Source organism: Alosa sapidissima, chromosome 17 (assembly GCF_018492685.1).
Source record: "Alosa sapidissima isolate fAloSap1 chromosome 17, fAloSap1.pri, whole genome shotgun sequence".
NCBI classification, from domain to species: Eukaryota; Metazoa; Chordata; class Actinopteri; order Clupeiformes; family Clupeidae; genus Alosa; species Alosa sapidissima.
The window spans coordinates 28,765,274-28,792,798 of record NC_055973.1 but is presented as its reverse complement, the minus strand read 5'-3'; the positions used below and the strand labels follow the sequence as shown (position 1 = coordinate 28,792,798).

Sequence of the window (27,525 nt, the reverse complement as noted above, 5' to 3'; positions counted from 1 at the left end):
GAACTTGTGTTCTGTCAGTGGCTTTGTCTTCACATGCTCCCAGCAGAAAAACAGGATCGCATTAGAGGGAATGTGTGAGGAAGGAATTTGATTTTGCTTGTTTTGAACTGCAGCCTACACTGCCTGATTGCCAATCACATTGTCATCTCAGTCACAGTTTTATTCAGCTTGATTTAACGTATGCTGGACCTATAATAAATATGTAATTATTTATGCATTATAAAAAAAAACCCTCAATTCCCATAAAAATCACCCATGAAATCAAAGCATTATTGGTACACTTACTACTTATGACGGATTCATATATTTTCACAGTCCGAACCACCAAGGCATTTATTGTAAATAATGTGGTGAGTCTTGAAAAAAGGGGCTTGCGTTTTATGCCCTCTCTGATGTTGTGAGGGCTTAACTTTGCTGGAGTGCTTGAGGGAGCTGTTTCATAAGATGTGGCCTAAGTAGGCTAGTCATCGATATTGGCTCCTTAAGCCTCCCCCAAATCCCCTCTGCTCCTTGTCTTAGTTCCTGCAGCTTGTTGCGTGTTACCATAGAAAGAGAGGGGGTGGGGGGTAGCATTGGCCCCCGCGTGTGCATGACCCGGGCCTGAACCAACAACCTTCCGGCTCATTCCGGCGCGTCCCGGAGTGGCGGGTGCATGGTTTTTCCCTGGAGATGGCCTCTCCTTGCCAACGGCAAACCTCAGACAAGGCAAGGCCTCAAAGGCCTCCGGCAGCCCCAGTAGTGACACAGCGTGCAGTGTGTAATTTGACATGAACCAACGCAGGGCACAAAATGGCACAGGGTTCCATTCCAGCCGACCAGTTCCAAATCCTTGGATGCTAAAATAAAAGCTGCGGCAGATGTGTCTGTCAGTAGTCGCTCACTCGCAGTGATGTCTGTGACTCACTCTGTGCTGCTCGGCTTTGAATGTCATCACAGTCCAGCTGTTGGTGTCTCCTTTCTTCTTGGGATCAAACGAATAGGAATTAAGGCATAATTTGACCAAGGCAGATTCAGGCAATGGCACTCAGCTGTCAGTGGCCTTTTTTGTTGCTGTTTGTTTGTGGAGACTTTGGGCCCAGTGTGTGCTTGGAGGATCTTTCGCATCATTTTGTTAAACCTCTGATGTCCCATTTTGTGTTGCATGTCTTTTCTGGCGGAGCAGATGCTCACAAGGACGCCATTCATGGCCTCTGTGTGGGCTTTTGGGGGTTGATAGTGACGTATGAATAGCTGGAGTCATTGGCTCTATTGCTTGGGACAACACATGCATTTTTCTTTTCTGTCGTCCCTGATAAAGGCCCACTTTGCCTAAGTCATAAGTTGCTATTTGTTGTTGGTTTGGCTTTATATCAGAAAAAAGAGAGAAGAGAGTTTGTGTATGAGTGAGTGAAAGCGTGTGTGTGTGTGTGTGTGAGATAGAGAGAGAGAGAGAGAGAGAGAAAGAGAGAGAGTTGGAACAGGCCTTAGGCACTTATTCAGTTTGACAGATAGAGGCTCAGTCCAGACTGGGTTACGGTGCCAGCCAGTCACGACCCGCTGTGTGTCCCTGGGGAGCTGGCCCTGGTCAAGCAGGCAGCGGGCATGTTTCAGCAGCGCTTGGCATACTTAGGCACTGACAAACCACACAAACACTGTTTCACAGGCCTTCACCTGACGTCTAACACTAGAGTTTCCTCTTTGGGGTCCAAGTGGACCAGTTTAACGGTTTCCTTATAAGATGGCTCTGTGGTGCTTCTGAAGCCTTGATTGGTAAAACATGTGACAGTCTTGGATGGAATCCGTTGTTCTTTGATGGACGTCTGCAGAAGTGAATCTCCCTTCCTTTTCCCTCTTTTCCTCGTTTCCTTTCCAAAACAGCTGCATGCCCGATTCCTCACATTTTTGACTTCCTGACTCTTTAGTATGCATGGCTGTGTGTATATGTATGTGTATGTGGTTTGTGTGTGTGTGTGTGTGTGTGTGTGTTTTTGTGTATGTGTGTGTGTGTGTGTGTGTGTGTGTGTGTGTGCTCATTCATACTTGTGGCCCCAGCTTGTCCAGTGGACTGGCCCCCCCAGTGTGTCGTGTCGCTGGCCCAGGGAGCAGGCGTCCACCTGGCCTGAGCGAGAGCGAGGGCGCCCTGCCAAAGAGGATCTCAGGAGCGGAGCGAAGCAGAGCGCAATCGGCCTCCTCCTCCTCCTTCTGCTCCGGCCGCCCATGAACTCTGTTGCCCAGTCACTCTGTTGCCCATAAAATCTGTTGCCCAGTCACTCTGTTGCCCATGAACTCTGTTGCCCAGTCACTCTGTTGCCCATGAACTCTGTTGCCCAGTCACTCTGTTGCCCATAAACTCTGTTGCCCATGAACTCTGTTGCCCAGTCACTCTGTTGCCCATGAACTCTGTTGCCCAGTCACTCTGTTGCCCATGAACTCTGTTGCCCAGTCACTCTGTTGCCCATGAACTCTGTTGCCCAGCCGTGTTTCCAGCCCCTGCATTCACTGCCCCCTCTTTCTACTCCCTCCCTTTCTCTCAATGACTCACACAGAGCCTCTCTCTCTCTCTCTCTCTCCTGCTCTCTCTCTCTCTCTCCCTCTTTCCCTCTCACTCTCTCTTTCTCTCTCTCTCGTGCTTTCTCCCTCTCACTTTTTCACATTTTTTCTCCACTCTCCCTCTGGCTCTGTCCTGCTCTCTCTCTCTCTTTCTCTCTCTCTCACTCTCTCTCTCTCTCTCTCTCTCTCTCTCTCTCGCGGGGGTTGGGCTGGCTGCCTCCCGAGTTGCTTGCGTTCGTCAGTGAGCACTAGTGACATGAAAGCAGGTCGGATTCCGTAGAAGTCCATGTGCTCCAGACTGAGCCAGCTCACCGGTGTTTTGGTCAGAGGATGGTTCACCTAAGCCATGTCACAGGTGAGCGACTCCAGATTCCTTATGCTTTTGTTGTCTTTTAGACCCTGGTGTTGTCCTCTCTTTCGAAACGTGTGTCCTAAAGAGTTGTCAGTTAACTCAGATCAGAATCAGAAGGTGAACCCCATTTTTACAATAACAAATTAAGGACATGGAAGCATTCAGCATGTGCAATAGTGTTGTGTGTGTGTGTGTGTGTGTGTGTGTGTGTTGGGGGGGGGGGGGGTGTTACTAGAAGACCTTGTTTGGAGTGCTTTCAGAGAATGTGTGTGGTTTGGACAGCTTATTTTCGTGCGGAATCTAGGCAGTGCTTTGTGCTTGTAGATCCTTTTCTTGTGTGATGGCTGGGAAACAATCACAAAGCGCGTCTCAGCGTTTAGACTTGCCTGGTTTGTTGTGAGTTCAGGAATTCAGGCTGGCCATGCTGCAACGTTTTGTTGATTGATAATGATTTGGTACAATGTTGCTGCAGTGACAGAACTCCCACGAGGGAGTTACATAAATGACTCCCCAGATAATGCAAACTTTTCTGAACAGTGTCTTATTCTCAGTGTGCACTGGGTGCATACCAGGGTGTTGTCCTTATCACAGGGTTGTTTGCTACATGCGTGCGCAAGTGTTAACGTTACCTCACAGGCATGTGAAGCAGTTGAGTGTTTGAGCATTTCAGAAATGTCACGCGCGCAGGTTTCTGTGTTACTTTGTGTCTGTGTCTGTGTCCGGAGTTGACGTAAGGGAAAAGCCACGTGCATTTCTTCACTTGTTTTGCAACAGTGTCTAGCAGCTCTCTCTACCCTCAATCACCCTCCACTCCACTCAAATGGAGCTGCAGCAGCACCCGCAGCCAGTGTGACGAGTGTTTGGGGAACTCGATGTGCACTCATCCCAAGTCAATAAATCAGAGTCCACACACACACACACACACACTCACACACACACACACACACACACACACACACTCACACACACACACACACACTCACACACACACACACACACACACACACACAGAGCAAGGCTTGCATTCCTGTCATACAACAGGGTCAAGAGGGAGGGCTTTAGCACGTTGTTGACATAAGAGACACATCCAGGATTTTCTCTTCTGATGTGGAAAAAAAACAGAGGGGCTTGAAGAACAGGGAAGAATCCAAATGCTCGATACGGGGCTTGTTCCCAGGCCCTAGCTGCACACTGCCAAGGGTAATTGGGATCTGCTGTGGAGGGCTGTAGCTGGAGAGACATGGTCGTGCACAAGTGTTCCGTTTCTGCCTTATCATATAGCCCTTTGAGGTCAAAATGTCAGTCACTGAAGATTGATGAGCTTTCATTTGTCTGTGAGGTTCTGGGGGTGTAAGGAAGAGGGGAAGTTAAACATAGAAACTGAAAGAATAAGGACGATTGGGAGGAATGTCAAAAATGAAAGAAACAATGTGAAATCGAAGAATATTTTATTTGAAAATACGACAATCAGCCAACATTCCTAAATCTCATTTGATTAGGCCTGTAGTCTCAGTTAATCTAGTTCAAAATCTCTTGCAGAAGAATGTGTTAGATGAGGGCTTGTGTTTTTGGTGTCACCGTAGCAAGTTGGCCTGGAGCAGCTAATTGATCCCTTCTGATGCTCTGCCCTAATGGAGTTAGACATGGGTATTTACTTTTCAGATCTCTCCCAAGATTCTCAGCACAATGAGCCTGGGTTCAGATGTTTCAACAGGCCCAGATGGATGGGAGGCGAGGGCTTGTCACGAGCCAACGCGCTGGGCCCAGTTCCACCGTGAGCTCTGCGACACAAGGGACTTCACTCTCCCTGCTTGCTTCATCGGGAATCCTCTTTGGTTGCTCCAGCCGAAAGGCATTTAGGAGCTGCAGAGTCACAAGAAGAGGAGAGGAGAAAAGAGGAGAGGAGAGGAGAAAAGAGGAGAGGAGAGGAGAAAAGAGGAGAGGAGGATTTAAAAAAGCAGACAAGGACACAAAATGTCTTCATTCATATCAATCAAATGCGTTGTCGTTGCGACACAATTGAGGATGATTGAGGAGCAGAGGCCCTGCGCTTCTCTGTGTCGACTGGGACCTGCGTTACTGGGAAATGTCTTCCACATGTGCTTGCAAATAAGCAAGCAAGCGTGCGCTAAAAGTCTCTCTTGATCTCTCATCATCAGTGACTCTTTGAGAGCTCAAACAGCCCTTGGGATGGAGACCATTCCTGGAGGTTTAGATTCAGTGGTAAATTCAAAGTGAACCTGCAATTGAAACCTTCTGGTACCTTGAACTTTGTTTTTGAACCCTTTTGTATGGCTCATTAGTGGTACCATTTACCAACAATATATTTCAGGCCCCCAACTTTGACCCTAACCATGTTGAGCCATAATGTAGCATTCCAGCGCTGACAGTTTGTCAAATGACTGAGGGGTCTACGGTCCTCATCCGGCTGGCTTCGGTATATGGCCTGTTGCGTGTCTGCCTTCAAGAGCTGGCACAGTCAGGGATGGCTTGGCCAAACATGACCTCATGGGTCCAGGGACGGTCAACCCCATAAATCTCTCCACCAGTGTTTGGGATTGAGGGTATAGAGTAGCCCCCCTGCTCAGGGCCTCCACCCTGGGTGAGGGTGGTGGAGGAGAGGGAACTGGAGTGTGTGCGAGGGCATGTATGTGCGTTTGCCCCCTGCATGTGTAGCACTGTGTGTATGTGTGTGAGGCAGTGCACATGTAAGTGCATGTGTCCTTGTAAGTATGACAGCTAACATTGCTTTTCTACATGCTGAGCTCTGTTGCAAGCATCGCAGAATTGCCTAACCCTGCCATTAGAGAGACTGTGTTTATGCTACACACACACACACACACACACACACACACACACACACACACACACACACACACACACACACACACACACACACACACAGTCGTCGCCTGTCCTCCTCGGGTGCAGATGTCCTCTGCCAGTTGAAGCTGCCTTCACACAAAACAGCTGTGAGCTCTCTGTGTGTGCAGGCTGCTGTCTGCTGGAAGATTTAGAGTCTCCCGCTCAGTCTCACACCCAGAGAGCACACCCTCTTTACAAGGAAAACATGGAGAGATCTCTCTGACCTTTGACCCTTACCAGGGAGTCAGGGCTTGAGTAGCATCAGAGCGTCAGTCAGGCCAGACCAAACCAGAACACACTGCATTGTGTTCATTAGTGATTAAATACTGCATAAGGGATAATGTATAGAACGCCGGTCATTATTGGGAAAATAAGTCCCGACAGGGCGAACCAGACCCCGACTCGCCAGTGGACTTATTTTCCCAATAATGACCGGCGTTCTTTACATTATCCAGCTTATTATACGGCTACTGGCCAAAGCGAAAAAATAAACTCCACGATATGTCTCTTTACATTTATCTGTTACCGTTTCGTTGTGGCTTTTGCTGAGAAACAAATAGTTTGCAGCACACGCTGAACTTGAATCAAACGTTCTTTAGAACACAGCTGATCAACCGTCTGCCTTCACTTTTGAATGAAAATCCGCTGCCATTGACAACGGTCATTATTTAGAGGTCATTAGACGAAAATAATGACCAGTAGAACTTTGGGAAATCCCATTCAAGTCAATGGAACGTTCTACTTGCATTGTGAAGAGCCGCATTATAAATGTAGGCAAGGCTTCAGGTAGCAGCACCTGTAGAAGATGGGTCGAGTTACCTTTTCTCCTCTTCTTAGTGGAATACCTGAAGGGAGGTGTAGGCGCTGACATAATGGAATAGGGAGATTCTCCGGTTGCCTGAAGCGTGCGTGACCTCATTTGCTGATTTCCTCAAGCCCTGGAGAGAGGGGGTGGGATGGGGGTTGATGTTGACAGCATGTCATTGGGTTCAATGTAATGGGGATTCCACAGACTTAAAGAAGGTCGTCAAGGAGGTGTGAGTGCTTATGTATGCCTGTGAGAAACCTTAAACCTCTACATGGTAAATGAGGTGTGTGTCTGTGTGTGTGTGTGTGTGTGTGTGTGTGTGTGTCTGTGTCTGTGTGTCTAGCCTGATGATGAAGGGGAGATGTCACTGTCTTCTTTTGTGGCACTTGGCCATACATACCCCAGTTGATGGGTTGATTGATAGATTTAATAATAACTGTAACCTCAGAGACCAAGCCCTTTAGTAGCTGAGGGACAGAAAGAATGTCTGCACGTGTGTTTTTGACAGAAACAAAGCAACTCTCTCTCTCTCTCTCTCTCTCTCTCTCTCATTATATTACATTTATTAATTTAGCAGACTCTCTCTCTTTCTCTTTCTTTCTCTCTCTCCCCCTGTGTGTGTGTGTGTGTGTGTGTGTGTGTGTGTGTGTGTGTGTGTGTGTGTGTGTGTGTGTGTGTGTGTATGTGTAACAGAGAGAGAGATGGAAAGAGAGGAGATCGAATGCTTGGTTATGCATGTCTGCTTGTGCAAATGTTTATACATGTACGCTGCATGCATGAGTTCTGCTTTAAGTCTTTGGACACTTGGTGCAGTTAGGCTTGTGTGTGCTGTGCTGTGTGCGCCTCTGTGCATATGAATGCAATATCTATTCTTGTGCGTGTGTGGGTGCCTCTCAGTGCTCTGCCTCCCAGCGGGTGCTCCTAGCCTCGCTTTGCCTCCTCAACCACTAATTTCAGAGCCACTGCCTCCTTGGCCCGGTCCAGTTTAAAAAAAAAAAAAAAAAAGAATACTTCAGTTTAACTGGCTCTGTGGGGGCCAGAGGTCGGCAGTGCCCACAGTGGCCGTTCTGCGGACCGGTTCTGCGGACCGGTTCGACCCTGTGGTTCTGGCTTGTTCCCCTGCGTCTTCCTGCTATTCTTCAAGCACTGATCGCTGCCCTCTCCAGACATACGTTGCTGATTTATTCCTGACAGACAGCGTCTCTTTCTCTCTGTGGTTGATTCTCTGTGTCTCTGTCAAACCCTTTTCTTTCTTTAATCAGCCTGTCTGTGTCTGTGTACACGTCTTCTCTAGCGTTGCCTCTGTCTTTGTGACTGCCATTGATTTGCATGTTCTCGTGCCTCTGTGGAGTAATTCAGTAAAGCTTTTCTCTGATTTTCTTTGGTTTTATGGAGATGCCCTGTAGCTATCATAGTTTTGGTAATAGTATAAAAGTATAAAAGTGTGTCTGTGTGTGTGAGTGCACGTGGTGTCTGCGGTAATGCTTCAGGATATTCTTATGTTCACATCTGTGTGTTTTTGTGTGTGTGTGTGGGGGGGGGGTGGTAGTTAATAATTCCGATGCCCCAACCCAAGGCCAGTCCTCCACAGTGAGCCAAAGCGTTTTATAGCCGACCCAGCCATTGTCCTAATCTAGAAACGGCCCGGTTAGCTTTAGCTTAGCGTAGTCGCTGTAATCCGGCGCTGCCAGCTAGCATGTCGTTGCAAAAGTGAATCAAATAAAAGTATAAAAGTATAAAAGTGTGTCTGTGTGATGCTGCGTGATGTCTTTGCGCCTGGCAGCGGTGCTTTGCCGGTGCTATGCCCAAAAATAGTTCCAAATCTAAATTGGTCTAGTAAATCCCTTCGTGTTAATTTGCATTGATATTTGTACTCGATGTGAATGTACAGGTTACGAGAAATAATTATAAAAAATCTTGAGTTATTTGATTCACTTTTGCAACGACATGCTAGCTGGCAGCGCCGGATTACAGCGACTACGCTAAGCTAAAGCTAACCGGGCCGTTTCTAGATTAGGACAATGGCTGGGTCGGCTATAAAACGCTTTGGCTCACTCATCCAACTCCAGGGACTGCGGGGAGAGACCCAATTTCACCTAGGGGTGGCGTATTCCTTTAAAAGCACTGGACATAAAAGGGGCACGGATCAGTCCTGCAAAGCAACACGATTTAGGCCACATAACTCTCTGTACTTTATTTCATCATCTGACATATGCTGCTCAAGGCACCTTCAGATGAACAGAGAGAGAGAGAGCGCGTTGGGACATGCCATCACACTGACTACGGGAAAGATGTCGGCCCACTCCGTCCAGCCAGCCAGTCAGCACACAGACACACACGCGCGCACACCAGAGGATATTGGAAAACCCGCCAGGCCACCTCGTTAAACACAACGCCTCGAAAATATTTAACCTTTACATCTACGGTTTCAAGACAAGCACTCCACTCCTCACTCTGTTCCACAGGCACTGTCTGCCAGTTGAAAGGGTATGTGTGTGCGTGTGCGTGTGTGTGTGTGGGGCAGTAAAGTCCCCTCATGTCATCCAGGATGTGGTCAGGGTCCTTCATTTGGAGTCTGGTCCTGAGGCGTGGACACACCCAGGGCGCACGCTGGTGATATATTTGGAAGCCCCCTGACCAGCGTGGGTCAGAGACCCCGCCTGCAGGTGGTGGGGCGACGGGGTAAATATAGACGGGGACCTACGGCCATGTGGAGGACTGGCCTTGGGTTGGGGGATCGGAATTATTAACTACCCCCCCCCCCCCCCACACACACACACACACACAAAAACACACAGATGTGAACATAAGAATATCCTGAAGCATTACCACAGACACCACGTGCACTCACACACACAGACACACTTTTATACTTTTATACTTTTATTTGATTCACTTTTGCAACGACATGCTAGCTGGCAGCGCCGGATTACAGCGACTACGCTAAGCTAAAGCTAACCGGGCCGTTTCTAGATTAGGACAATGGCTGGGTCGGCTATAAAACGCTTTGGCTCACTGTGGAGGACTGGCCTTGGGTTGGGGCATCGGAATTATTAACTACCAAACCCCCCCCCCCACACACACACACACACAAAAACACACAGATGTGAACATAAGAATATCCTGAAGCATCACCGCAGACACCACGTGCACTCACACACACAGACACACTTTTATACTTTTATACTATTACCAAAACTATGATAGCTACAGGGCATCTCCATAAAACCAAAGAAAATCAGAGAAAAGCTTTACTGAATTACTCCACAGAGGCACGAGAACATGCAAATCAATGGCAGTCACAAAGACAGAGGCAACGCTAGAGAAGACGTGTACACAGACACAGACAGGCTGATTAAAGAAAGAAAAGGGTTTGACAGAGACACAGAGAATCAACCACAGAGAGAAAGAGACGCTGTCTGTCAGGAATAAATCAGCAACGTATGTCTGGAAGCTAAAGCTAACCGGGCCGTTTCTAGATTAGGACAATGGCTGGGTCGGCTATAAAACCCTTTGGCTCACTCATCCAACTCTAGGGACTGCGGGGAGAGACCCAATTTCACCTAGGGGTGGCGTATTCCTTTAACTCGGGCTCTTCCTCTGCTGGGGTGGGTGTGTGTGTGTGTGGGGTGCTGCGGTGGCTCGTTGAATTGGATGTGGGGAACGCTGTGGGGGATTTATGTTCATTTAAGCCTTGAGACTTGGAGCCGGGCGAGCTTTTTGCCATGGCAACACTCGTTTTATGCGTTTCTTCATTCTCCTTCATTCCAACACCCATTGGCTGATGGCTGACCTCCTGCTTTCCCTAAAAGCATTGTGAGGGAGTGTGTGTGTGTGTGTGTGTGTGTGTGTGTGTGTGTGTGTGTGTGTGTGTGTGTGTGTGTGTGTCTCTGTGTGTGTCCTATCATATATGTGTGTGCATGTCTTAGCTTTTAAAATTCCCCCATTATCAGCTCAAACCTGCTCTGAGCGATGGAAAGGTACAGTAAAAAAGATGAGAGAGAGAGAGACAGAGAGGGAGAGAGTGAAAAGAAAAAAAGTGAGATAGCAAGAAAAAGGGCAGGCATTCCACAATTTTTCAAAGCCCCAACACTCTCCCTTGAAGTTGCAGTGAGCCTCGACAGGGCCAAGCCAAAGGCAGCGCAGGCCAAAGAAAATTCCGAGCAGGGAAAAGGGAAAAAAACATGTACAGTATTCCTTACAATAGCTGGACGAGGGGGAAAGGCCAGGAAGTGAAGTGGATGGACGGCAGTAAATGACTGGCCTCTCGCTTGCTTTTCTGGGCCTGTGGTCTCCCTCAACCTGCCTGGGTTTGTGCCGGCTTCTGGGAATCAGTTGTGTCAGAGGCTGCCTTTTGTGTGAGCTGTCTAGCGGTTCTATTCAGATATAGGTGTGTCTGTGTGTGTGTGTGTGTGTGTGTGTGTTTGTACACATGTTTGAATGTGTGTGTGTGTGTGGGGGGGGGGGCATGTGTTTCCTCAGTCATCTGTACTGTAGACTCTAAAGACAAACATCACTTGGCTCAATGGTGACAGAGAACATAAAAAAGAATATTTTGCTGTGAGCAAACGGATAAGACACTCTCTGTGAGGGAAATGAAGACAGAGGAATTCCTAACCACAGAAGGTCAGTCACCCCCGTAGATCCTTCCATCCGAGCAGCAGCGGGACCTCACAGGAGGCTCTAGTCTAGTCCATTGACCACAGTGAAAAGGAGAAGAATGTGACTAATTTTACATTGTTTTGGGTGGAGCTGGCATTATTTGGGCTAATGAGCTTTGGTCCACTGACTACCAGCCCTGGCATTTGGTTCCTATGGGAGGGAATTTGGAGAGGGTAGACGGTGTGTGTGTGTGTGTATGTGTGTGTGTGCGTGTGTGTGTGTGTGTGTGTAGGTGGGTGGGCACGCTACCAAAGCCCCTTCCCTTTCTGACAGTCATGATGAAGAGTTGGGCTAGCTCTGTTGTCATCACCCGAGCTTTTGGGGAAGAACACAAACATAAGAACAGCCCCTTTGTCCTTCCAGGGAGTTTTTTACGAGGAAGGCGTCTCCAAGAAGACTTTCCCCTATAAGTGTCAGTCTCTGGAGAGCTCCAGGACAGAGAGGGACAGGTGTCTGTCCTCTTCTTGCCAGATCTTGCGCTCAAACTCCACCACCCCCCTCTCTCTGTATTCGACCAAATAGAATCGTCTAGAAAAAACACCCTTCATTAGTTATTCCGGTAGTTGGGACAAAAGCGCATGCTAAGTGGCGGACGGAAGAGCTGTGATCAGAGAGAGAGGGCCATTGTCACTTAGCGTAGCCGCTCATGCTAAGGAGGTGGTGGCCAGGGGACGGGGGCCAGCGCGGGGGAGAGGGTCTTGTGAGGGGCTCGGAGCGCCCATCTTGTGATGCAAATGAGCCAGCGGATGCTTAATTATTCACCCGTGTTGACGGGAAACCATGGAGACAGTTTGTGTGTGTGTGTCTGTGTGTGTGTGTGTGTGTGGTGGGGGAAAAACACTATAAGGGTCCAGAGGACAGGGTGAACATTCTCACACTCATCTGCTGCCCCCCTCCAAACACACACATACACACACACACACACACACACACACACACACATACACACACAGCCCCCTCTGATCTATAGGAAATCCCCCTCCTTACATACTCACACTCACTCACACACAGACACATCTATACACACATACACCACACACACATACACCACACACACATACACCACACACACAGAGCCCTCTCTCCTATCCTGGTTCCAAAGGTATGTGAATCACAGCAGTGCTTTTCATGGCCAGTATTCAGCCTGCTAGTTAAAAAGGCAAAAGTTACAAAAGAGCCTCTTAGTGAGTGCAGAATGAGTGCTGTTGGATGAGGATTGTGTGTGTGTGTGTGTGTGTGTGTGTGTGTGTGTGTGTGTGTGTGTGTGTGTGCGCACTGTTGTGTTGTGTGGGAGTTTTTACATTCGCACAGGAATAATCTTGGAGCCTCTTTTCTGCTCCTTGGTTTCGGTTACAAAATGTAGCCTCTTATTTTATCTTGTGCTGCTCAAACAGAGCATGAATGGCAAGACAGAAACTAGACATGCACGCTCATTCATGTTTACTGTAAATGAAAATGTATTTACTTGTTATTATCCTCATCATGCATGATTGAAATGTTTTGAATGTTTGGAACATTGTGGACTTTCAAGGGCGTGAGTATTTTTTCCATATTAGACTGTGGTCTTTTCATTCCACTGCTAATAATGTCAACATGATGTTTGTCTTCATGGTCAACACAGCTATTCTGTTTAAACACCATTTAGGGAGAAAAGCATATGCATGTGTGGTATAATAGTGTGTGTGTCTGTGCGTGTGCGCAGGTGTGTGCGTGTTCGTTTGTGTGTATGTGAGTGTGCGTGTGTGTGTGTGTGTGCGTGTGTGTGTGTGTGTGTGCGTGTGTGTGTGTGTGTGTGCGTGTGCGTGTGTGTGCGTGTGCGTGTGCGTGTGTGTGCATGTGTGCGTGTGTGCGTGCGTGTGAGCGTGCGTGTGTGTGTGCGTGAGCGTGTGCGTGCGTGTGTGTGTGCGTGTGTGTGTGTGTGCGTGTGCGTGCGCGTGTGCGTGTGCGTGTGCGTGTGTGCGTGTGCGTGTGTGTGTGTGTGTGTGCGTGTGTGTGTGTGTGCGTGTGCGTGTGTGTGTGCGTGTGTGTGTGTGTGTGTGCGTGAGCGTGCACGTGTGTGTGTGTGTGTGTGCATGTGTGCGTGTGTGTGTGTGTGTGTGCGTGTGAGCGTGCACGTGTGTGTGTGCGTGTGTGTGTGTGTGCGTGTGTGCGTGTGTGTGTGCGTGTGAGCGTGCACGTGTGTGTGTGCGTGTGTGTACAGCTGTGTGTTTACCTGGACACGTGTGTTTGAACAGAAGGGTCCCAGTACTGGGGCTGCTCCGCTCTGCTCCGCTGCGCTCCTCTCTCTCCAACTGCGGCTGATAGATAACGGTCATTTACCGCAGCGCAGCTCATTTCCTGTGATCCTGTCCAGAGCCCTGGCATGAAAAGCCGCCGCGCTGGACGGTGAAGGATGAATCGCAGGAGCCTGCTGTAGCCACACACACGCCCACGTACGGAAGGCCCCGCCACGGCGACCCGCGTCCAGCAGAGAAGAGCTCTGTTGGCTCTGAGGGCCTGGATGAGAGCTTGGACGCTGCCAGACTATGTATCGTCAGCCTGGTTTCTTAAATGGGATTATAGTCTGGAAACCCTCAAGCGGAGAAGAACTTGGCCCTGTAGGTTGTGTGCTGTGCCAATTAGCAGTCTATGAGGGATGGGTCATGTGATGACGGAGGAAGCGCTGCTTTTCTAATCCATCTGCAAAGGAGGACTGGTGGCTCATGGGGGCTCGTGAGGAAAAACATTTCTATTGACGGAACGATGTTAAGGTGCACCATCTCAGCGCGTCTGAACAAGTTTGATTCACAATTAGTCATATCATTCCGATTCTACTGGTTTAAAAACCCGTCAGCTATGTTTCTGCTACTGAAACTATGTTTCCACCATTACCCCTATCTGTGGTTACTAGAAGAAAGGGAGAACTTGTCATTGTAATCTGGAAACATCTGGCTGTGGCTGGTCTGTGTGTCATAAAAACATGAGCCGCAAAGTGCTCTCTGCTGTTCTTCTAAAACCTATCATCCAGACCATGGAGCAGATTGATCGTTTTGTTTGGTGCATTTTTGTGTTCACCCAGCCAGCGCCATTGTTAGAGTGCGGGCTCATGGAAATAATGATGAAGGCGATTAAGGTTTTCACCATCACTACTATCATTGTTGTCATAATCATGCCCATGAATGTTTTTGGTTGGGAGAGTTTTCCACTGTGGACAAACAATACGTCCATTTTCCACTGCAGGCTGTGTGGGGTGGACGCACAATGTATGCGCAGTGGCTAGGGCCAGTGGAGAGGCTCTTCCCCTGCCGAGCGAAGCGGCCAACGTCCATCACCACCAGAGAGGGAGAGAGGGAGAGAGGAAGAGAGGAAGAGAGAGAGAGAGAGAGAACGAGTGGGAGAGAGACCGAAGGGTATACGGCTCACTTGCTGGAGTGGTTTTCTCACGCTCCAGGGTTCTGCCTTGGGCCCGTTTCTCACGAGAGACACGGTCTGTGCCAAGACGGAGAGCGGAGAGAGAAAGTGTCTCTCACCCTGCTCAGTGCCATATGAACCTGAACCTCTGAGCCCCTGGGCCACCTCTAAGAGACAACACACACAAACACACAAAAGAAAAAAGAAAGTCATTAGCCCAGCAGAAGGGAAGCCTACATCATTGCAGAGCGTATGTGTACATGTGCTTGTGTGTGCAACTTCACTCAGCCATCATGGACTGGGTCAAGTTGTCACGTGAGAGGGTCCTACAGGGACTAGTCTGTGAATGTCACCGGAAAGTTCTAGAAAAATGGGCCCCAAGTCCTATTCTGGCTTGTTACATACAAATAGTCAGAGGCATTCATTAAGGCAGGCTCACATAGTCATATACATAAAGGCGTGCACACACACAAACACACACACACACATAGAGGTTGTCATTTACTCAAACACACCCACACACTCAGGCATAAAGGCCCCAAAGCACAATCATACAAAAGGACACACACACAGAGGTACTTAAGGGCATGAAAGAGAGAGCTGCTCTAAACAGCCCACCCCCATGCATACACACACACACACATACACATACACACATACATACACAGAAACACGCAGACACACACACATACACACATACTGTACATACACACATACAAACACACAAACATGCACATACACACACATACATACATACATACATACATACATACATGCACATACACACACACACACACACGCACCCCCAAAGCAATTACTGAAGTGGTGACATCATGCGTTTGTGTGACACTGGCCTTTGTTGGCGGGGTTTAACCCCATGACCTGTGGCGGTGCCGCGTTTCATGTGTCCCCCCGTCATGGGAGCACCCAGTGAGCTCTCTCTCTCTCTCCGACCCAGCGCCACCACACGGCCCTCTCTAGCTCACCGCTGCCTCAGGAGGGAGCCCAGGTGGGCTGAAGATCAAGAGGACTAGTGGGACGCTGGACGCAATGCGCTGCCGGTGGTGGTGCTGCTGTCATCGCCGGTCACTCAAGGTGCTGGTGCTTTTTTGACGTGTGAGGTCAGCTCTAGCGGCCCCCGCTAGACGAGTCCCCAAAGGTCTTTCTCAGATCACACGATCGTTACTTCTGCTATAGTCCCTCTCATAGGCTGGCTCTTTCTCAGATCACACAATCGTTACTTCTGCTGTAGTCCCTCTCATAGGCTGGCTCATGGTCCTCTAAACGATCCCTTCTCTCATTCTTCCTCTTCTCTCCCATGAAACTCATCTTGTCTTGAAACATCATCACTATAAATGCCTCAATGTATGATTGTATATCCCAGACACTTTGATAGGCTGCATTAACCCTCAGTCGTATTTACACATGGTGTGCGTTCCAAATACAGCACGATGTGGGTCAGTGATCTCCGGCAGTTGGCCCTGCCTGACTGCTCCGTATTCAGCTCCCTTCCTGTTAGCCCAACGATGATGTCTGTTGCCGCACTCTGCCTCTTTCTTCACTGGCCCGTCCCACAAGAGGCCCATTTATCAGGGCCTTTCTCTCTGAATGGGGTGGAATTACTTGACTTATCGAGCTAATCCAAAATGTCTGCGAGCTTGCCTGGGAGAGGCGTCTGTGTTGGTTTTACAGTCTCTCAGGAGTGTCTCGTGTTTGCTTTGCCTTTCGCCAGAGGAAGAGCCTGCTGACAGTTGGCATCCACTCCTTTGCAGAGAACTATTTACATTAATGACCCGCTTAATTATCTGGACATGTTCAGGCACAGGTTGACTTCAAGGTCTTTGTTGATTGACTGGCTGCCGAGACAATGTAGTAGTGTATAGAACCACAAAACTGTTTAGGGATATGTCAGGTTTGTTTATGTTCTTTTTGTATTGTGTTCGTAGTTTAGCGTACGTGAGAGGAATCGCTGAGCAACAGAAGAGTAACAGGCATCACTTACAACCATTGGACCAATGCACGGACAAAGTCAGAATGTGTTACACCTCATTGTTATGTTTTCTTGCTTGTCCCATTGTTATGCCTTTGTTTTACTTTGTACTAAGGACTGCATTGTCTGCCTTGACTGTTACAGGCTTAGATGATATTTAAAATATGGAGAGAGAGAGATCATGGGTGTGTAACCAAAGCTGTGTTGGAATACTGCGAGTATTTTTGTGTTGCCATGTCATCGTCCAGCTTCTCCAACTTGCTCACATGTGGTTGGTGACCTTAAAAAGCATTGGCTATGATGCGGAATGGTGACTTTTGCCAATAAGAAATAGAACTGGATTTTCCATCAACTCAACCATATTCAGGAACAAATCACCACTAATAATTTTGACAAATTGACAATAAAGCAGACTTTGACTTTAATGCTTCAGTGTCCCATACAATTTCCAATAATCCTAAACTCTTGTAGTTTTAGTCGACAAGAAGAACAGCGAGAGAGGAGAATATTTGATTACCCATTTTATCTCTGGTTTTGGCAACGTCATATGCATTTTCATTTGTACCATTATAGCTTAGTGATTTGGATTTAATATGCAATAGAGAGAGACAGTAGAAGAGTTCAACGTATGCTGAATATGAACATATTAGCGTAGAAAGTGAATGTTTAGTTATGTGGACAAAGATGAATACTAGCAGAGGCAGGTTTGAGAAGAAATAAGCAGTAGATAGGTACAGAATGAGTGGGAGATGCCAGAGGAAAAAGGAATGAGCATAATTACTGGGAGAGAGCGAGAGAGAGAGAGAGAGAGAGAGAGAGAGCAATTGGTGTGGGGAAGATGAGGATGGGAGAGGAGGAGAGGAGAGCAGAGGCAGGGTCTTGGCTGGTGCGGAGCCAAGCCGCTCCACTGTGATGGGATAATGATGGAAGGCCATTGTCCTCTTCTTGGGAAAGCAGCGGAGGAAAGAGCCCCTAACTGCGGGCTCATTTAAAAATGGCTGCTCTGTCCTGCCAGGCTAATATTCTTTTGGCAGTTTTTGGAAGTTTTTATGAATGACCAAAATGACAGCGTGAAGGCTAAATGAACAACAACACAGATGTCTGTGCACAAACAATCTTTCATGCAAGTATGAGCGCCCAGTCACCCTAACGAGGTATGTCTGGATTCAGCTCCATATTTGCAGGTTGGAGGCTCATAGCGTGCTGTTTATCAACCATCAAAGAGGACACTTCCCAAGGCCCTGTGTTGTGGTGGAGTTGGGTTCCTTCATCAAGTTACAGTCAGGATAGGATTGTGCGCTCTCTCTTCATCATTTCAGCCCCCCCTCTCTTTCTCTCTCTCTCTCTCTCTCTCTCTCTCTCCCTCTCTCTCTCTCTCTCTCTCTCTCTCTCTCTCTCTCTCTCTCTCTCTTTGTCCCCCTGTGAGGGTGAGGCCTGTGGGACAGTTTCTGGTCCAACCATCATATTCCAATCAACATTCTTCCTCACGAAGCACTGCTCTCTTTTCTGCTCCCCTCAGCTTTCCCACAGGAAACACAAAAAGGCACAACAAAACCAAATGCAAACAAAAGAGAGGGGGAAGTAAAGAGAGAGAAAAAGTGCCCACCAAACCTGTTGACCCCCATGGCAACGGCTGGCGCGGTATCGTGTTCCCCTCTTTCTGTCTCTTGCATGGCTCCGCAGGCAGACCTGGAAAACCTGGGTGTCCTTCCGCTACGGGGGGAAGCAGTGCTCGGGGGGGGGGGGGGGGTCCGCTTGTTTGTGAGCACGTTCACAAGAGCTGATAGAATCTCCCCCCGCTCGCTCACACGGAAGGACATTTGCACATCACGCCACGCGATGGTCCCACTCAAGCGGCCAAACTGTGGTGTGGTGGAGTTTCACACTCACCCATGCCAAAGGTGAAATGAGATCGGTTTGACTGACTAGAATGGTCATATTACCCATTGTTCCCAACTTTGTGACATACATACCTGTGTACTGTAAATCAAGTCTAGGCCTATTATTTCTCTGAGAAAAACAGAACTGCCTGAAGATGGCAAGATATAACCCTCTAAGAGTATAATAATGGACATCGTATTATGACGCCCATGGTACTCTAATTGACCATGGAATGTCCCATTGGTGTGCTATGAACATTTTTGTGGTTTAGTGACGCATATCAAACCACCAAATTTCGGTGGAAGGTTTTTATTAGTGGAGCAACTGGCATTCTGGGTCTCTGCGCTGGAACCCCTCCCCTGAGTCACATCCTGTTTTTCCCCCTATTGCTCCTAACGTGTCACTGGCCATTACTGGGCACTCTGATGACAAAAACAACACCGCAACGGTGAGATGAGGCTCGGGCCAAAGTGCATTTATCATGCCTCCCTGGCTCTGGGAACTGAGTGGCTCTCGTGCCAGAGGGACATCGGGGGTTCTGGATGGGGATCTGGGGGGAAGAACAACAGCCCTCTTCCACAACTCTCTCAGGGGCCGAGAGCATACACAACACAGAGCAGCGAGTTCTTGGTTATGTTCTTATCCTGAAGGGAGAATTGTAATTAGAGCTGTGGTTTGAGATATTAATTTAAGGGGACGTTGAGAAGCATCAACAGCCTTAATACATTTGAATAGATCTTCAGCTGGCATTACTGTGTGTAGACTCTAGGGGGCAACATACAGCTGTCTTAAACCTGCCAGTAAACCTGCCAGATTTGTAGCTGAAAGCCAGACTGTTTGTGCAGTTTTGATGGTCTCAAAAATAATTCTCGTTCCTGGCGCACGTTTCCTGTTCTGATTTGCTAAGTGGTGTAATGTTTCATTGTTATTTCACAAGCATTGCCTTGTTGTTTTCCTCCATTCTCTATGCTGTAACCATCTCCTATCTGTATTTGTGGCGTCAAATCGGACTCCTTACTACTGCTCCTGAGCCTCAGGGTTTCTTCTGAGGAGCTGTTCTGTTTATTCTGTCCGAGTCTGGAATTTCGTCTGGAATCTGCTGTCCCTGCCTTGCTCTTTCCCCTTCACCAGCTGGGAGTCTGTACATGACATGCCATCAGGCGTGTAAATTCTGAGGGTCGGTGTGAGTTCTGGACGTCTGCTCCATGATCAATGTGTTCCAGCGGCCGATGTGTTTTTTGTTGATAACGGCGCACGGTAGTCATGGCACTGGCAGCCCCTGCGTCGGAGGCAGGACGAGCACATGGTGTTCTTGGATAGGCTGTCCTGGCTTCCCAGAAAGGGAACCAAATGCAAGGAGCCGGTTTTTCTGCTCTGGCAGTTTGAAGGGCATTCAGGGCTGCTTGACTGATCACAACATTGTTTGATGTCTTTGTGGTGTTTTTTTTTTTCACCATGAGAAAACTTCACGGGCCTGTAAACGTTCCCTGGAACCTCGCGTTGCCTGGGCAGTAGGCTCGATAAGCCATGGCTGTTACGCAACTCGTGAGCACCGTAAGCCTCTCTGGCACAACTCCCTCTCTCTTCCCTTCCCTTCTCTCTCTCCCTCCCTCCTTCTCCACTGGGCCTCCTCCCTCTCTCCCTCCCTCCCTCTCTCTCTCCCTCTCTCTCTCCCTCCCTCTCTCTCTCTCTCCCTCCCTCCCTCCCCCACGCGTCCCGTCCTGGGCTAAGTCCCGTCTAAAATAGCAACAGGTTTGTGTGAGCGGGAGCATGTGAAGCCGTGGCCAGCCGTGAGCCAGAGCAGGGCCCCTGGAGAACACAGAGGCGCAGAGGAGAGAGGTGAGAGAGGGAGAGAGAGGGGCTCTCTCCCAGTGCACTCCCCAAAATGCTCAGCATTATGTACTTCCTGCGTACTTTCTTCAAGGTAAGGGCTCCTCTTTCTCTCCTCCTCCCCCTTTCTTTTCTTTCTCTCCTCCACCGCCTTTCTTTTCTTCCCCTCCTTTCTCTCCTTCTCCTCCTTTCTCTCTCTCTCTCCATCTCTGTTCCTCTCTGCCTCTACTCTCTTTGATGCTAATCCCACACAGCGCAGGGGCTTCCCTGATATACTGTGTGTTTATAATACTCTGTGTTTACACTGTGCTGTCCTTAAATGGTCCTTTCACATGTCCGTGGTTATTAACTGCCATGGGCCCTCATCTCAGGTGTGTTGTGTCAGAGCGGCGAGGGCTGACTGTCAGGTGTCTGTTGATGTTTTCTCTGCGGCTCCTTGATGTGCCTTATCAGCGGTTGGCATCGGTGCTGAGTGAGCACACCCGGCTTCACAGAGGGGAGTTTTTCCACTGCACTCTCACAGAGGCTTCTGTTTATACTTTCAACAGTTGCTATGCACTTAGCTCAGGACTGTGCCTTTATTTATGTCATCTGACCCTTGGGGTGGAAATGTCCATTTTTTGTCCTGCTCTTGAGAATGCAAACAAGAGTAATTCTTTGTAGGCGCAGCCATGTTGCTCCATCACTAGGGTGATCTCGAGGTCTTTTTAGGACTTTGCAGCGATTCTGTTTACAAGGGCCAGTTTGTAGGAAATGTGTTTAACTGAGTGGGGGGTGGCCACTCAGTTAAACACATTTCACAGGAGTTGCATCTGTTTCTTCTATACTGTATAATGCAGCACTAAACTTGTTTTTCAATATGCTCTATAAATAAACTGGCCTTGCGTTGTCTAGAGAAAGACATGGAAATTCCCTCTGTTCAGAAGGGAAGTAACTTTGACAAACAGTTGTCATCTCAGGATATTGTTCATAGGTCCCACAGCACAACAGCGGCTCAGGGCAGGAAGTGCAGTGAAGGCAGCAGGTACAATGGCATTAGCAGCTCTAGTGGGAAGAGCAGCTGTGTGCAGACGTACTCCCTCACCTGTTGCCGATTAGAACACCTGCTTGTAGCTTCCCCAGAGCAGCGGAGACGCCAGAGCACCACTTGCCTTGACTCACTTTTCTCGTGCACATCCTCCGATTTGTTTGCGGTTTTTTATATGATTGAAATGGCCCAAAACAATGCGCATGTTGCTCGTGTTTAGTCTGGGGGGGGTTGTGCTTTTTCCTGGTCCGACCATTGCAAATCAGGTTAAGGGCGCAGGTCTCAGAGCCCCAGCCTCGCGGCTGCCTGACAGGATGTGGGCTTTCGGTCTGGTCTTCGGGTGACTCAGCCGATTAGAGTCAGGAGGGTTTGGCTCAAGGCTTCTCTCGCTATGTGTGAGGCCTGCCGCCAATGTTCAATACCACACATTCCTTGGCTGGGTCAGTGGCTTACAAACACACACGCACACGCACACGCTCATGAAAGTACTTGACTTATGTTTGTTCAATGACAAGGGGGAATGTGATTTTGCTCACTCCTTGTACAGCTCCACATGCGGACACATAGCAGCACCAGTGTGTCTGCTTGCGTGTGGTGAGTGGCACAGTTGACAGACAGCTGGTGCAGCGTGGAGATGCAATCGAGCTTGGCAGAGAAGGGTAATTTTGCATGCCACTCGAGAGCATGGACTATTTTCATTTCATGCTGCTTGTCTAGTCAGATTGTTAAGAGTGGTGTTGGAACCATTTTCCAAAATAAGCTAGAGGAACCTTATAGTCAAAGGACTTTCAAGTATACGCAGCTGTCCGATGGTCAAGCAAATTTACAGAGTGACAGTTTATGAACCGGTCTATTCCTGGTTACATAAACCCCGTCCATAGTTTTTGCACTGCTCGACTTCTAGGGAAGCTTGTAGGGCATCACTGATTCACGCAGGAAGCATGTGACCACACATTTAGTGTGACGCACCATCATGACTGACTCTCAGACTCCACAAACTCCATCTGCCTCTCCATTTACACGGTATTTAATTCAAGTACTGTTTGCCATGTATAAATGCTCATTTGGTATAAGTAAGTATAAGTATATATACTTTGATCCCGTAAGGGAAATTTGGTCTCTGCATTTATCCCAATCCGTGAATTAGTGAAAGACACTGAGGTGAAGCACACACTAATCCCGGCGTAGTGAGCTGCCTGCAACAACAGCCGCGCTCGGGGAGCAGTGAGGGGTTAGGTGCCTTGCTCAAGGGCACTTCAGCCATGCCTACTGGTCGGGGTTCAAACCGGCAACCCTCCGGTTACAAGTCCGAAGCGCTAACCAGTAGGCCACATAGTATGCATGCGACAGGAAGCTCCCTCTACTAGTGTTTTGTATTCTGTTGGCGCAGCAGCTTCATTTGCTGCCACTGTTGTTCCTCTGGATAGTGAATTGTCAGAATTTGTTTGCCCCATCGGCACTGATGTGAATGATGAAGCCTTATCTGCTCTGTGAGTAGGCTGCGGTATTGATTCTGTTGTAGAGCCAGTGCAGAGGGGGCATCGGGGATGAATGCCAAACGTGCTTTTTAATCCTGTCAGATGGCAAAGGAATGCAGTCCAGGATAAAGTCACAGTCACCTCACTCAACTGATCTTAACCACTGGCATCAGAGAGGTGGAAAAAACAAAAAGAGATCTTTAGTGGCCAGCTAGTGGTCAGAAACAGGTGGCGCTAGGCATCCCAGTTGGCATTATAGGTGACATGCCAATCCCACTGGTATTACTGGTGGCTTGTCCTCTTGATCATGAGCTGCTTGCCCTCCTCACATGCTGATCTTGTTAATCATCCTCAGGCTTACTCTACCCTATGCACACATCAGTTGCTGTCTTTTACCTCGGAGTCGCCCTGTCCTACTACCACAAGTCTTCCAAAACGTATGCTAGTGCTTTCAGATTGGCACATTCAGAAGGGGAATTTTGGAGTGGTTGTTTGTCTGTTTACAGTGTTGGCGAATACCCATGCTGTGGGGTGTCTGCCTGGTAATCAACTTGAGAGTGTGTGCTTTATGTTGTTTCCCCATTGATTCTGGCATGGGTTAGTGAGCCAGTCTTAGAGGCAGGGCTTTCTCACTGTCAATCACGTCAGTGGCATCCATTCAACAAGGCATTCCATTCACTGGAGTTCTGTCCCTCAAACAGAAGCCCCTTTTCATCTTTGTTTTTGAATATTATCTCAAGTATATTGCCTTATGTGATGCGCCATTGTGCTTAGTAAAGTAGTGAAGTAAATATGCCTACATTCCCCAGTTTCATTAGAACAGAGCTGAGGGGAAGACTGGCTATGGCTGCAGCATGCCCGAATAGAACCCCTGAAACCACCACTGTATCTCACCTGGTATGAGCTCCACATGCTCACACACCTTTTGAGGATCTCAGGTACCCCCCCACAGAGGGCCTCGAGTTCAAAGAGAGATCAGGTTAACGCTCCAGTGACCTACAGAGCTGATGTTTGAAAGGTCCTTTTTTGGTGGTCTGTGTCATTTGTTTTTTTGGAACGTATACATCATTTTGCACATTTGGGTCAATGTATCCCCTAAGACATTTCTCACCATGATAAACAGTCAGTTTAAGGAGCCCCCTGTCATACTGGTAATGCATTTACAAGCCCCAGGTTGATGTTAATGTGGGCTTTTATAGGGTAGTGCCGGGCCTGCTGGCCTCCCTGCTAATTTACGGCCGGCCCAACCAGATGGATAGAGTGGGGTTGATTCAGCGCAGCACTCCTGGGACTTTTAAAGTTTGGATGCTGGGAGGTGGGGTGGGGGGGGTTTGGGTTTGGAGTGTTGTGAGTTTTTTTAGGCCACTCAATTTTTATCAGTCTGGCACTCCGTCAAAAACACTGAAATGGCATTGACCGACTGGCATGGACGCAGCACACGCCCCATGGCTGCATTTCTGAAACCCAGTTGGAGGCCATTAGCTTAGACTGGTGGCAAATGGAGGCAATCAGGGGGGTTTTATCCTGAGTGGCTCTCCAGTGGATCCTATAGCCTGTGAGTAGCCTGTTGTTGTCAGGTGGCTGGACTACGTTGACCCCAAGTTTCTGTGTTGCTGTGACATTTGGCCCGCTGGCACCAGGCCTGTTGAGTGTTTGTCCTCTCGCGCCTGCCCTGACCGTGGTCACCGAATGCGAGACCCAGCTGGTCCACTTGAAAACATGCAGGGGCCCCGAGCAGATGATAGCCAGTCAGTTTGGGATTACTGCAGGCCCTCTGTTGCCCAGACTGAAGCAGGAGGATGAAGAGAAGAGAAGAGAAGAGAAGAGAAGAGAAGAGAAGAGAGAGTCCATATGTCTCTCACCTCTCTGCCCTCTGCCTTCTGCTAGCATGTGTGAGGTGATATACTGATACCAATACTAAGACACCAAACCCTGCCACCAGAGAACTGCACAGGCTTGCTGTTAAATCACTGACAAGCTGATTCACTTTAAACTTCCTCTGAAGATAACATCTGCACTCTAAATGAGAGGTCATCACCAGCCACTGGGTCATCGTATGTCCAGACTAGACTCAAGGACACCATCAATCCTAGCGGCTTGGCAGTCTATAGGTTTTTACTTTGAGACAAACTTGAGATTGATTAATGCCATAAAAGGAAGCTGTTGAGGAGCAGATATGGGAATACAGGACACAGGCAGTGCATTGCTGTTTTCATTGGGCCGAGTGGCTGATAAGTGCTCGCTGCTATCCTTCTGGAGTGGTTTTAGGAACCAAAGCCGCATAATGATCTCTGCAGGGAATCCGCCGCAATTACATCCTCCTTCCCCTCTACAGGCTTCTTCTCCTATGTTCTCAGCAGGGGCCTGGGAACTTTGCAGCTTGTTGCTTCCCCCTCAAATATTCTATTACTGGTAACCATGGTGACCACCTTGATCTCGGTAGCATCAACTGGGAAGGGGGGGGGGGGTGGGGGTTTGGGATATAATGTGGCTGAGACGGGTGCTTCTTTTAGTGGTGGCAGGGCTCTTGTTTGCCACGTAACGGGATTGAGTGGATCAGTGCAGGGTTGACAGAGGACGTGTTACCCAGTCCTGGCATCTCCACCAGGGGGCATTTGCATGATCTAACCAGCCTCCTCTGGTTCTTTGCTATAATGCCCTAATGGCACCCTGGGGAGAGACTGCATATTGGGTGACAGGGCCTATAGGTGTCCCTATCCCAAAGCCTAGCCTGCCACTCAGGATTGATGGTGGATGACCCCATGGATGTTTACTACAGGCAACAAAAGCAGGTAAAGAATATCTGAAATAGAATCTGTGAGGTCGTTGCGGCATTTTTTTACCATTTGCGAGCTTTGAGTTTTCTGTCCAGAAGACGGCATAGTTCCACATCCCTAGAGCATTAAAGAGAGAAAAAGAAACGCCTCGTAGCGTATGACTCCACACGCCTTTACATGGCTGTGTGTTGGCTCGGAATGGGCGAGCTGCTAAAGACAGCCCTGTCGGTATCTAGTCTGTTCTGTCGCCCCCTCACTCCCCTCCCCTGCTCGTCCCATCTCGCTCTCCGATCTGTTATTTTTACTTCCCACCAAGCTCTGCTCTGGGGCGATTACTTGAGAATTAAAGCAACACAAACATATCTCCTCTCTGTCTCACGAAGAGCGGCTCGCTTTACCCGTGTCTGTCGGTCAAGAGGCTGAGGCTACTTGGCTGAGGCCGTGCACTCATCATCTGGAAAGGCCATTACTGCACCCTGTTGAGCGGAGAATGTCATATGGAGGCGACAGATTCATTACTAAGACAACAGACTTCAGATCAGTCACATGAGAAAGAAAACATCCTTCCCTCTGATCACCTCACACAGGCTTGAGAGGTACATGTCCGGCTGGCGGTACGTGGAGTGATCTTGTGTGTGTGTGTGTGTGTGTGTGTTGTAGTGTCGAAAAGCGTCCTGTATGTTGCATGGCTCTTTGGTCAACAACACGTTTAGTGATAAACACTGTACTGTGGGAGGAGATAGATGTGACCTGACTTGTAAGACGGATGTAAACATAGACCAGCAAACATAAAATGCGTCTGGGGAATCCTCGCAATTGGATTATCTCGATTCAACAGGCGATAGCCAGGCGAGCGAGTTTCTGCTTGGAAGCTCGATTCAAATAAATCAGCCAATTAGCCCGGGCATTAAAGTGCAGATAGCAGATCTTGGCTGCCGTAATTATATTTATTGTGTCTCTCCCTTAGGGGAGGGGGAAAAAAAACACAGAATTTGGTCCTTGAATGCTGGCCAGCTGCCCAGAGCTGCCCAGAGCTGCCCAGAGCGAGGCATAAAGGATTGCCTGTGTCTGTGTCCAGGTCCGCCTTCCTCTCCCCTCTCCGCTCTCCTTGGGCTCTGCTTTTTGGGCAGCATAAAACATGAGCTTATCTGAATAGCAACGGGTAAATGTTGACCTTTCGCGTTTGGCGTCGCGCCGGCCGAGGAGTGGCATCATCGCGCCGCTCGGCAGTACGTTTGCCCACACGCCCACGCCCTGGGAAAAGGTCAGGTGAAGGTCATGCCCACAGACTCTGCCGTGATTGGCCAGTCGGTGTTGGGATGCAGCTGGGTCGCCGTGGTGATCCTTCCGTGTGGGGTAGGGAAGAGGAGGTAGGCGAGGGGGCGGCTAGAGGGCTCCTTCAGTCGTGTTGTTGGCGCAGATGTTCTTGTCCTGCCCCCCTGGTGCCAAAGTGTGACTCAGTTGCGTGCAGCCAGAGCTGGTGATAGCCCAGCCTTGAGTCTAGAGGAGTGTGCATTTCTGAACTGGGCTGTTTGGTAAGCATGTGGCAAGAGAAAAACACTTTGGATGAAGTCGCACCCCAGATGATGCATGAATTCATTCTTAAGCTATTTGTGTGTGTGTGTGTGTGTGTGTGTGTGTGTGTGTGTGTGTGCGTGCGTGCGTGCGTGCGTGTGCGTGCGCGTGCACGCGTGCGTTCATGTGTGCGTGCATGTGTCTGCGTGTGTTCATGTGTGCTGAAGGTGTTGAAAGACTTGACTTCACAAGGCAGCTTTTCTATTCAATAAAAATTGGCTGCAAACTCACGTTTATATTTTACTACTTGACTTGATGTCTTGGTGATGAACCTGCTAAGGAACAGTGTGAATTTAAAGTTATAGGCCATACAGTACTTTCTCATGTCAACAGTTGCGGGGTTCTCAATAAAGAACACAAT

At 48.7% G+C, this 27,525-nt stretch overlaps 1 protein-coding gene across 4 annotated transcripts in view; it reads left to right on the top strand.

The window, feature by feature from the left end:
* The window catches only part of arhgef4 (Rho guanine nucleotide exchange factor (GEF) 4), a 102,644-nt gene that overhangs the window by 3,491 nt on the left and 71,628 nt on the right, over nt 1-27,525 (top strand). The window contains exon 1 of one of the 4 annotated variants that reach the window (XM_042068680.1): nt 2,764-2,884. The exons of 2 other annotated variants lie outside the window; for them this stretch is intronic. In XM_042068680.1, coding sequence (XP_041924614.1) covers nt 2,876-2,884 — 9 coding nt within the window. In that variant the 5' untranslated portion in view covers nt 2,764-2,875. Of the gene's footprint in view, nt 1-2,763; nt 2,885-20,245; nt 20,402-27,525 lie in introns of those variants that run through there. One more of the 4 variants, XM_042068679.1, reaches the window with a different exon arrangement.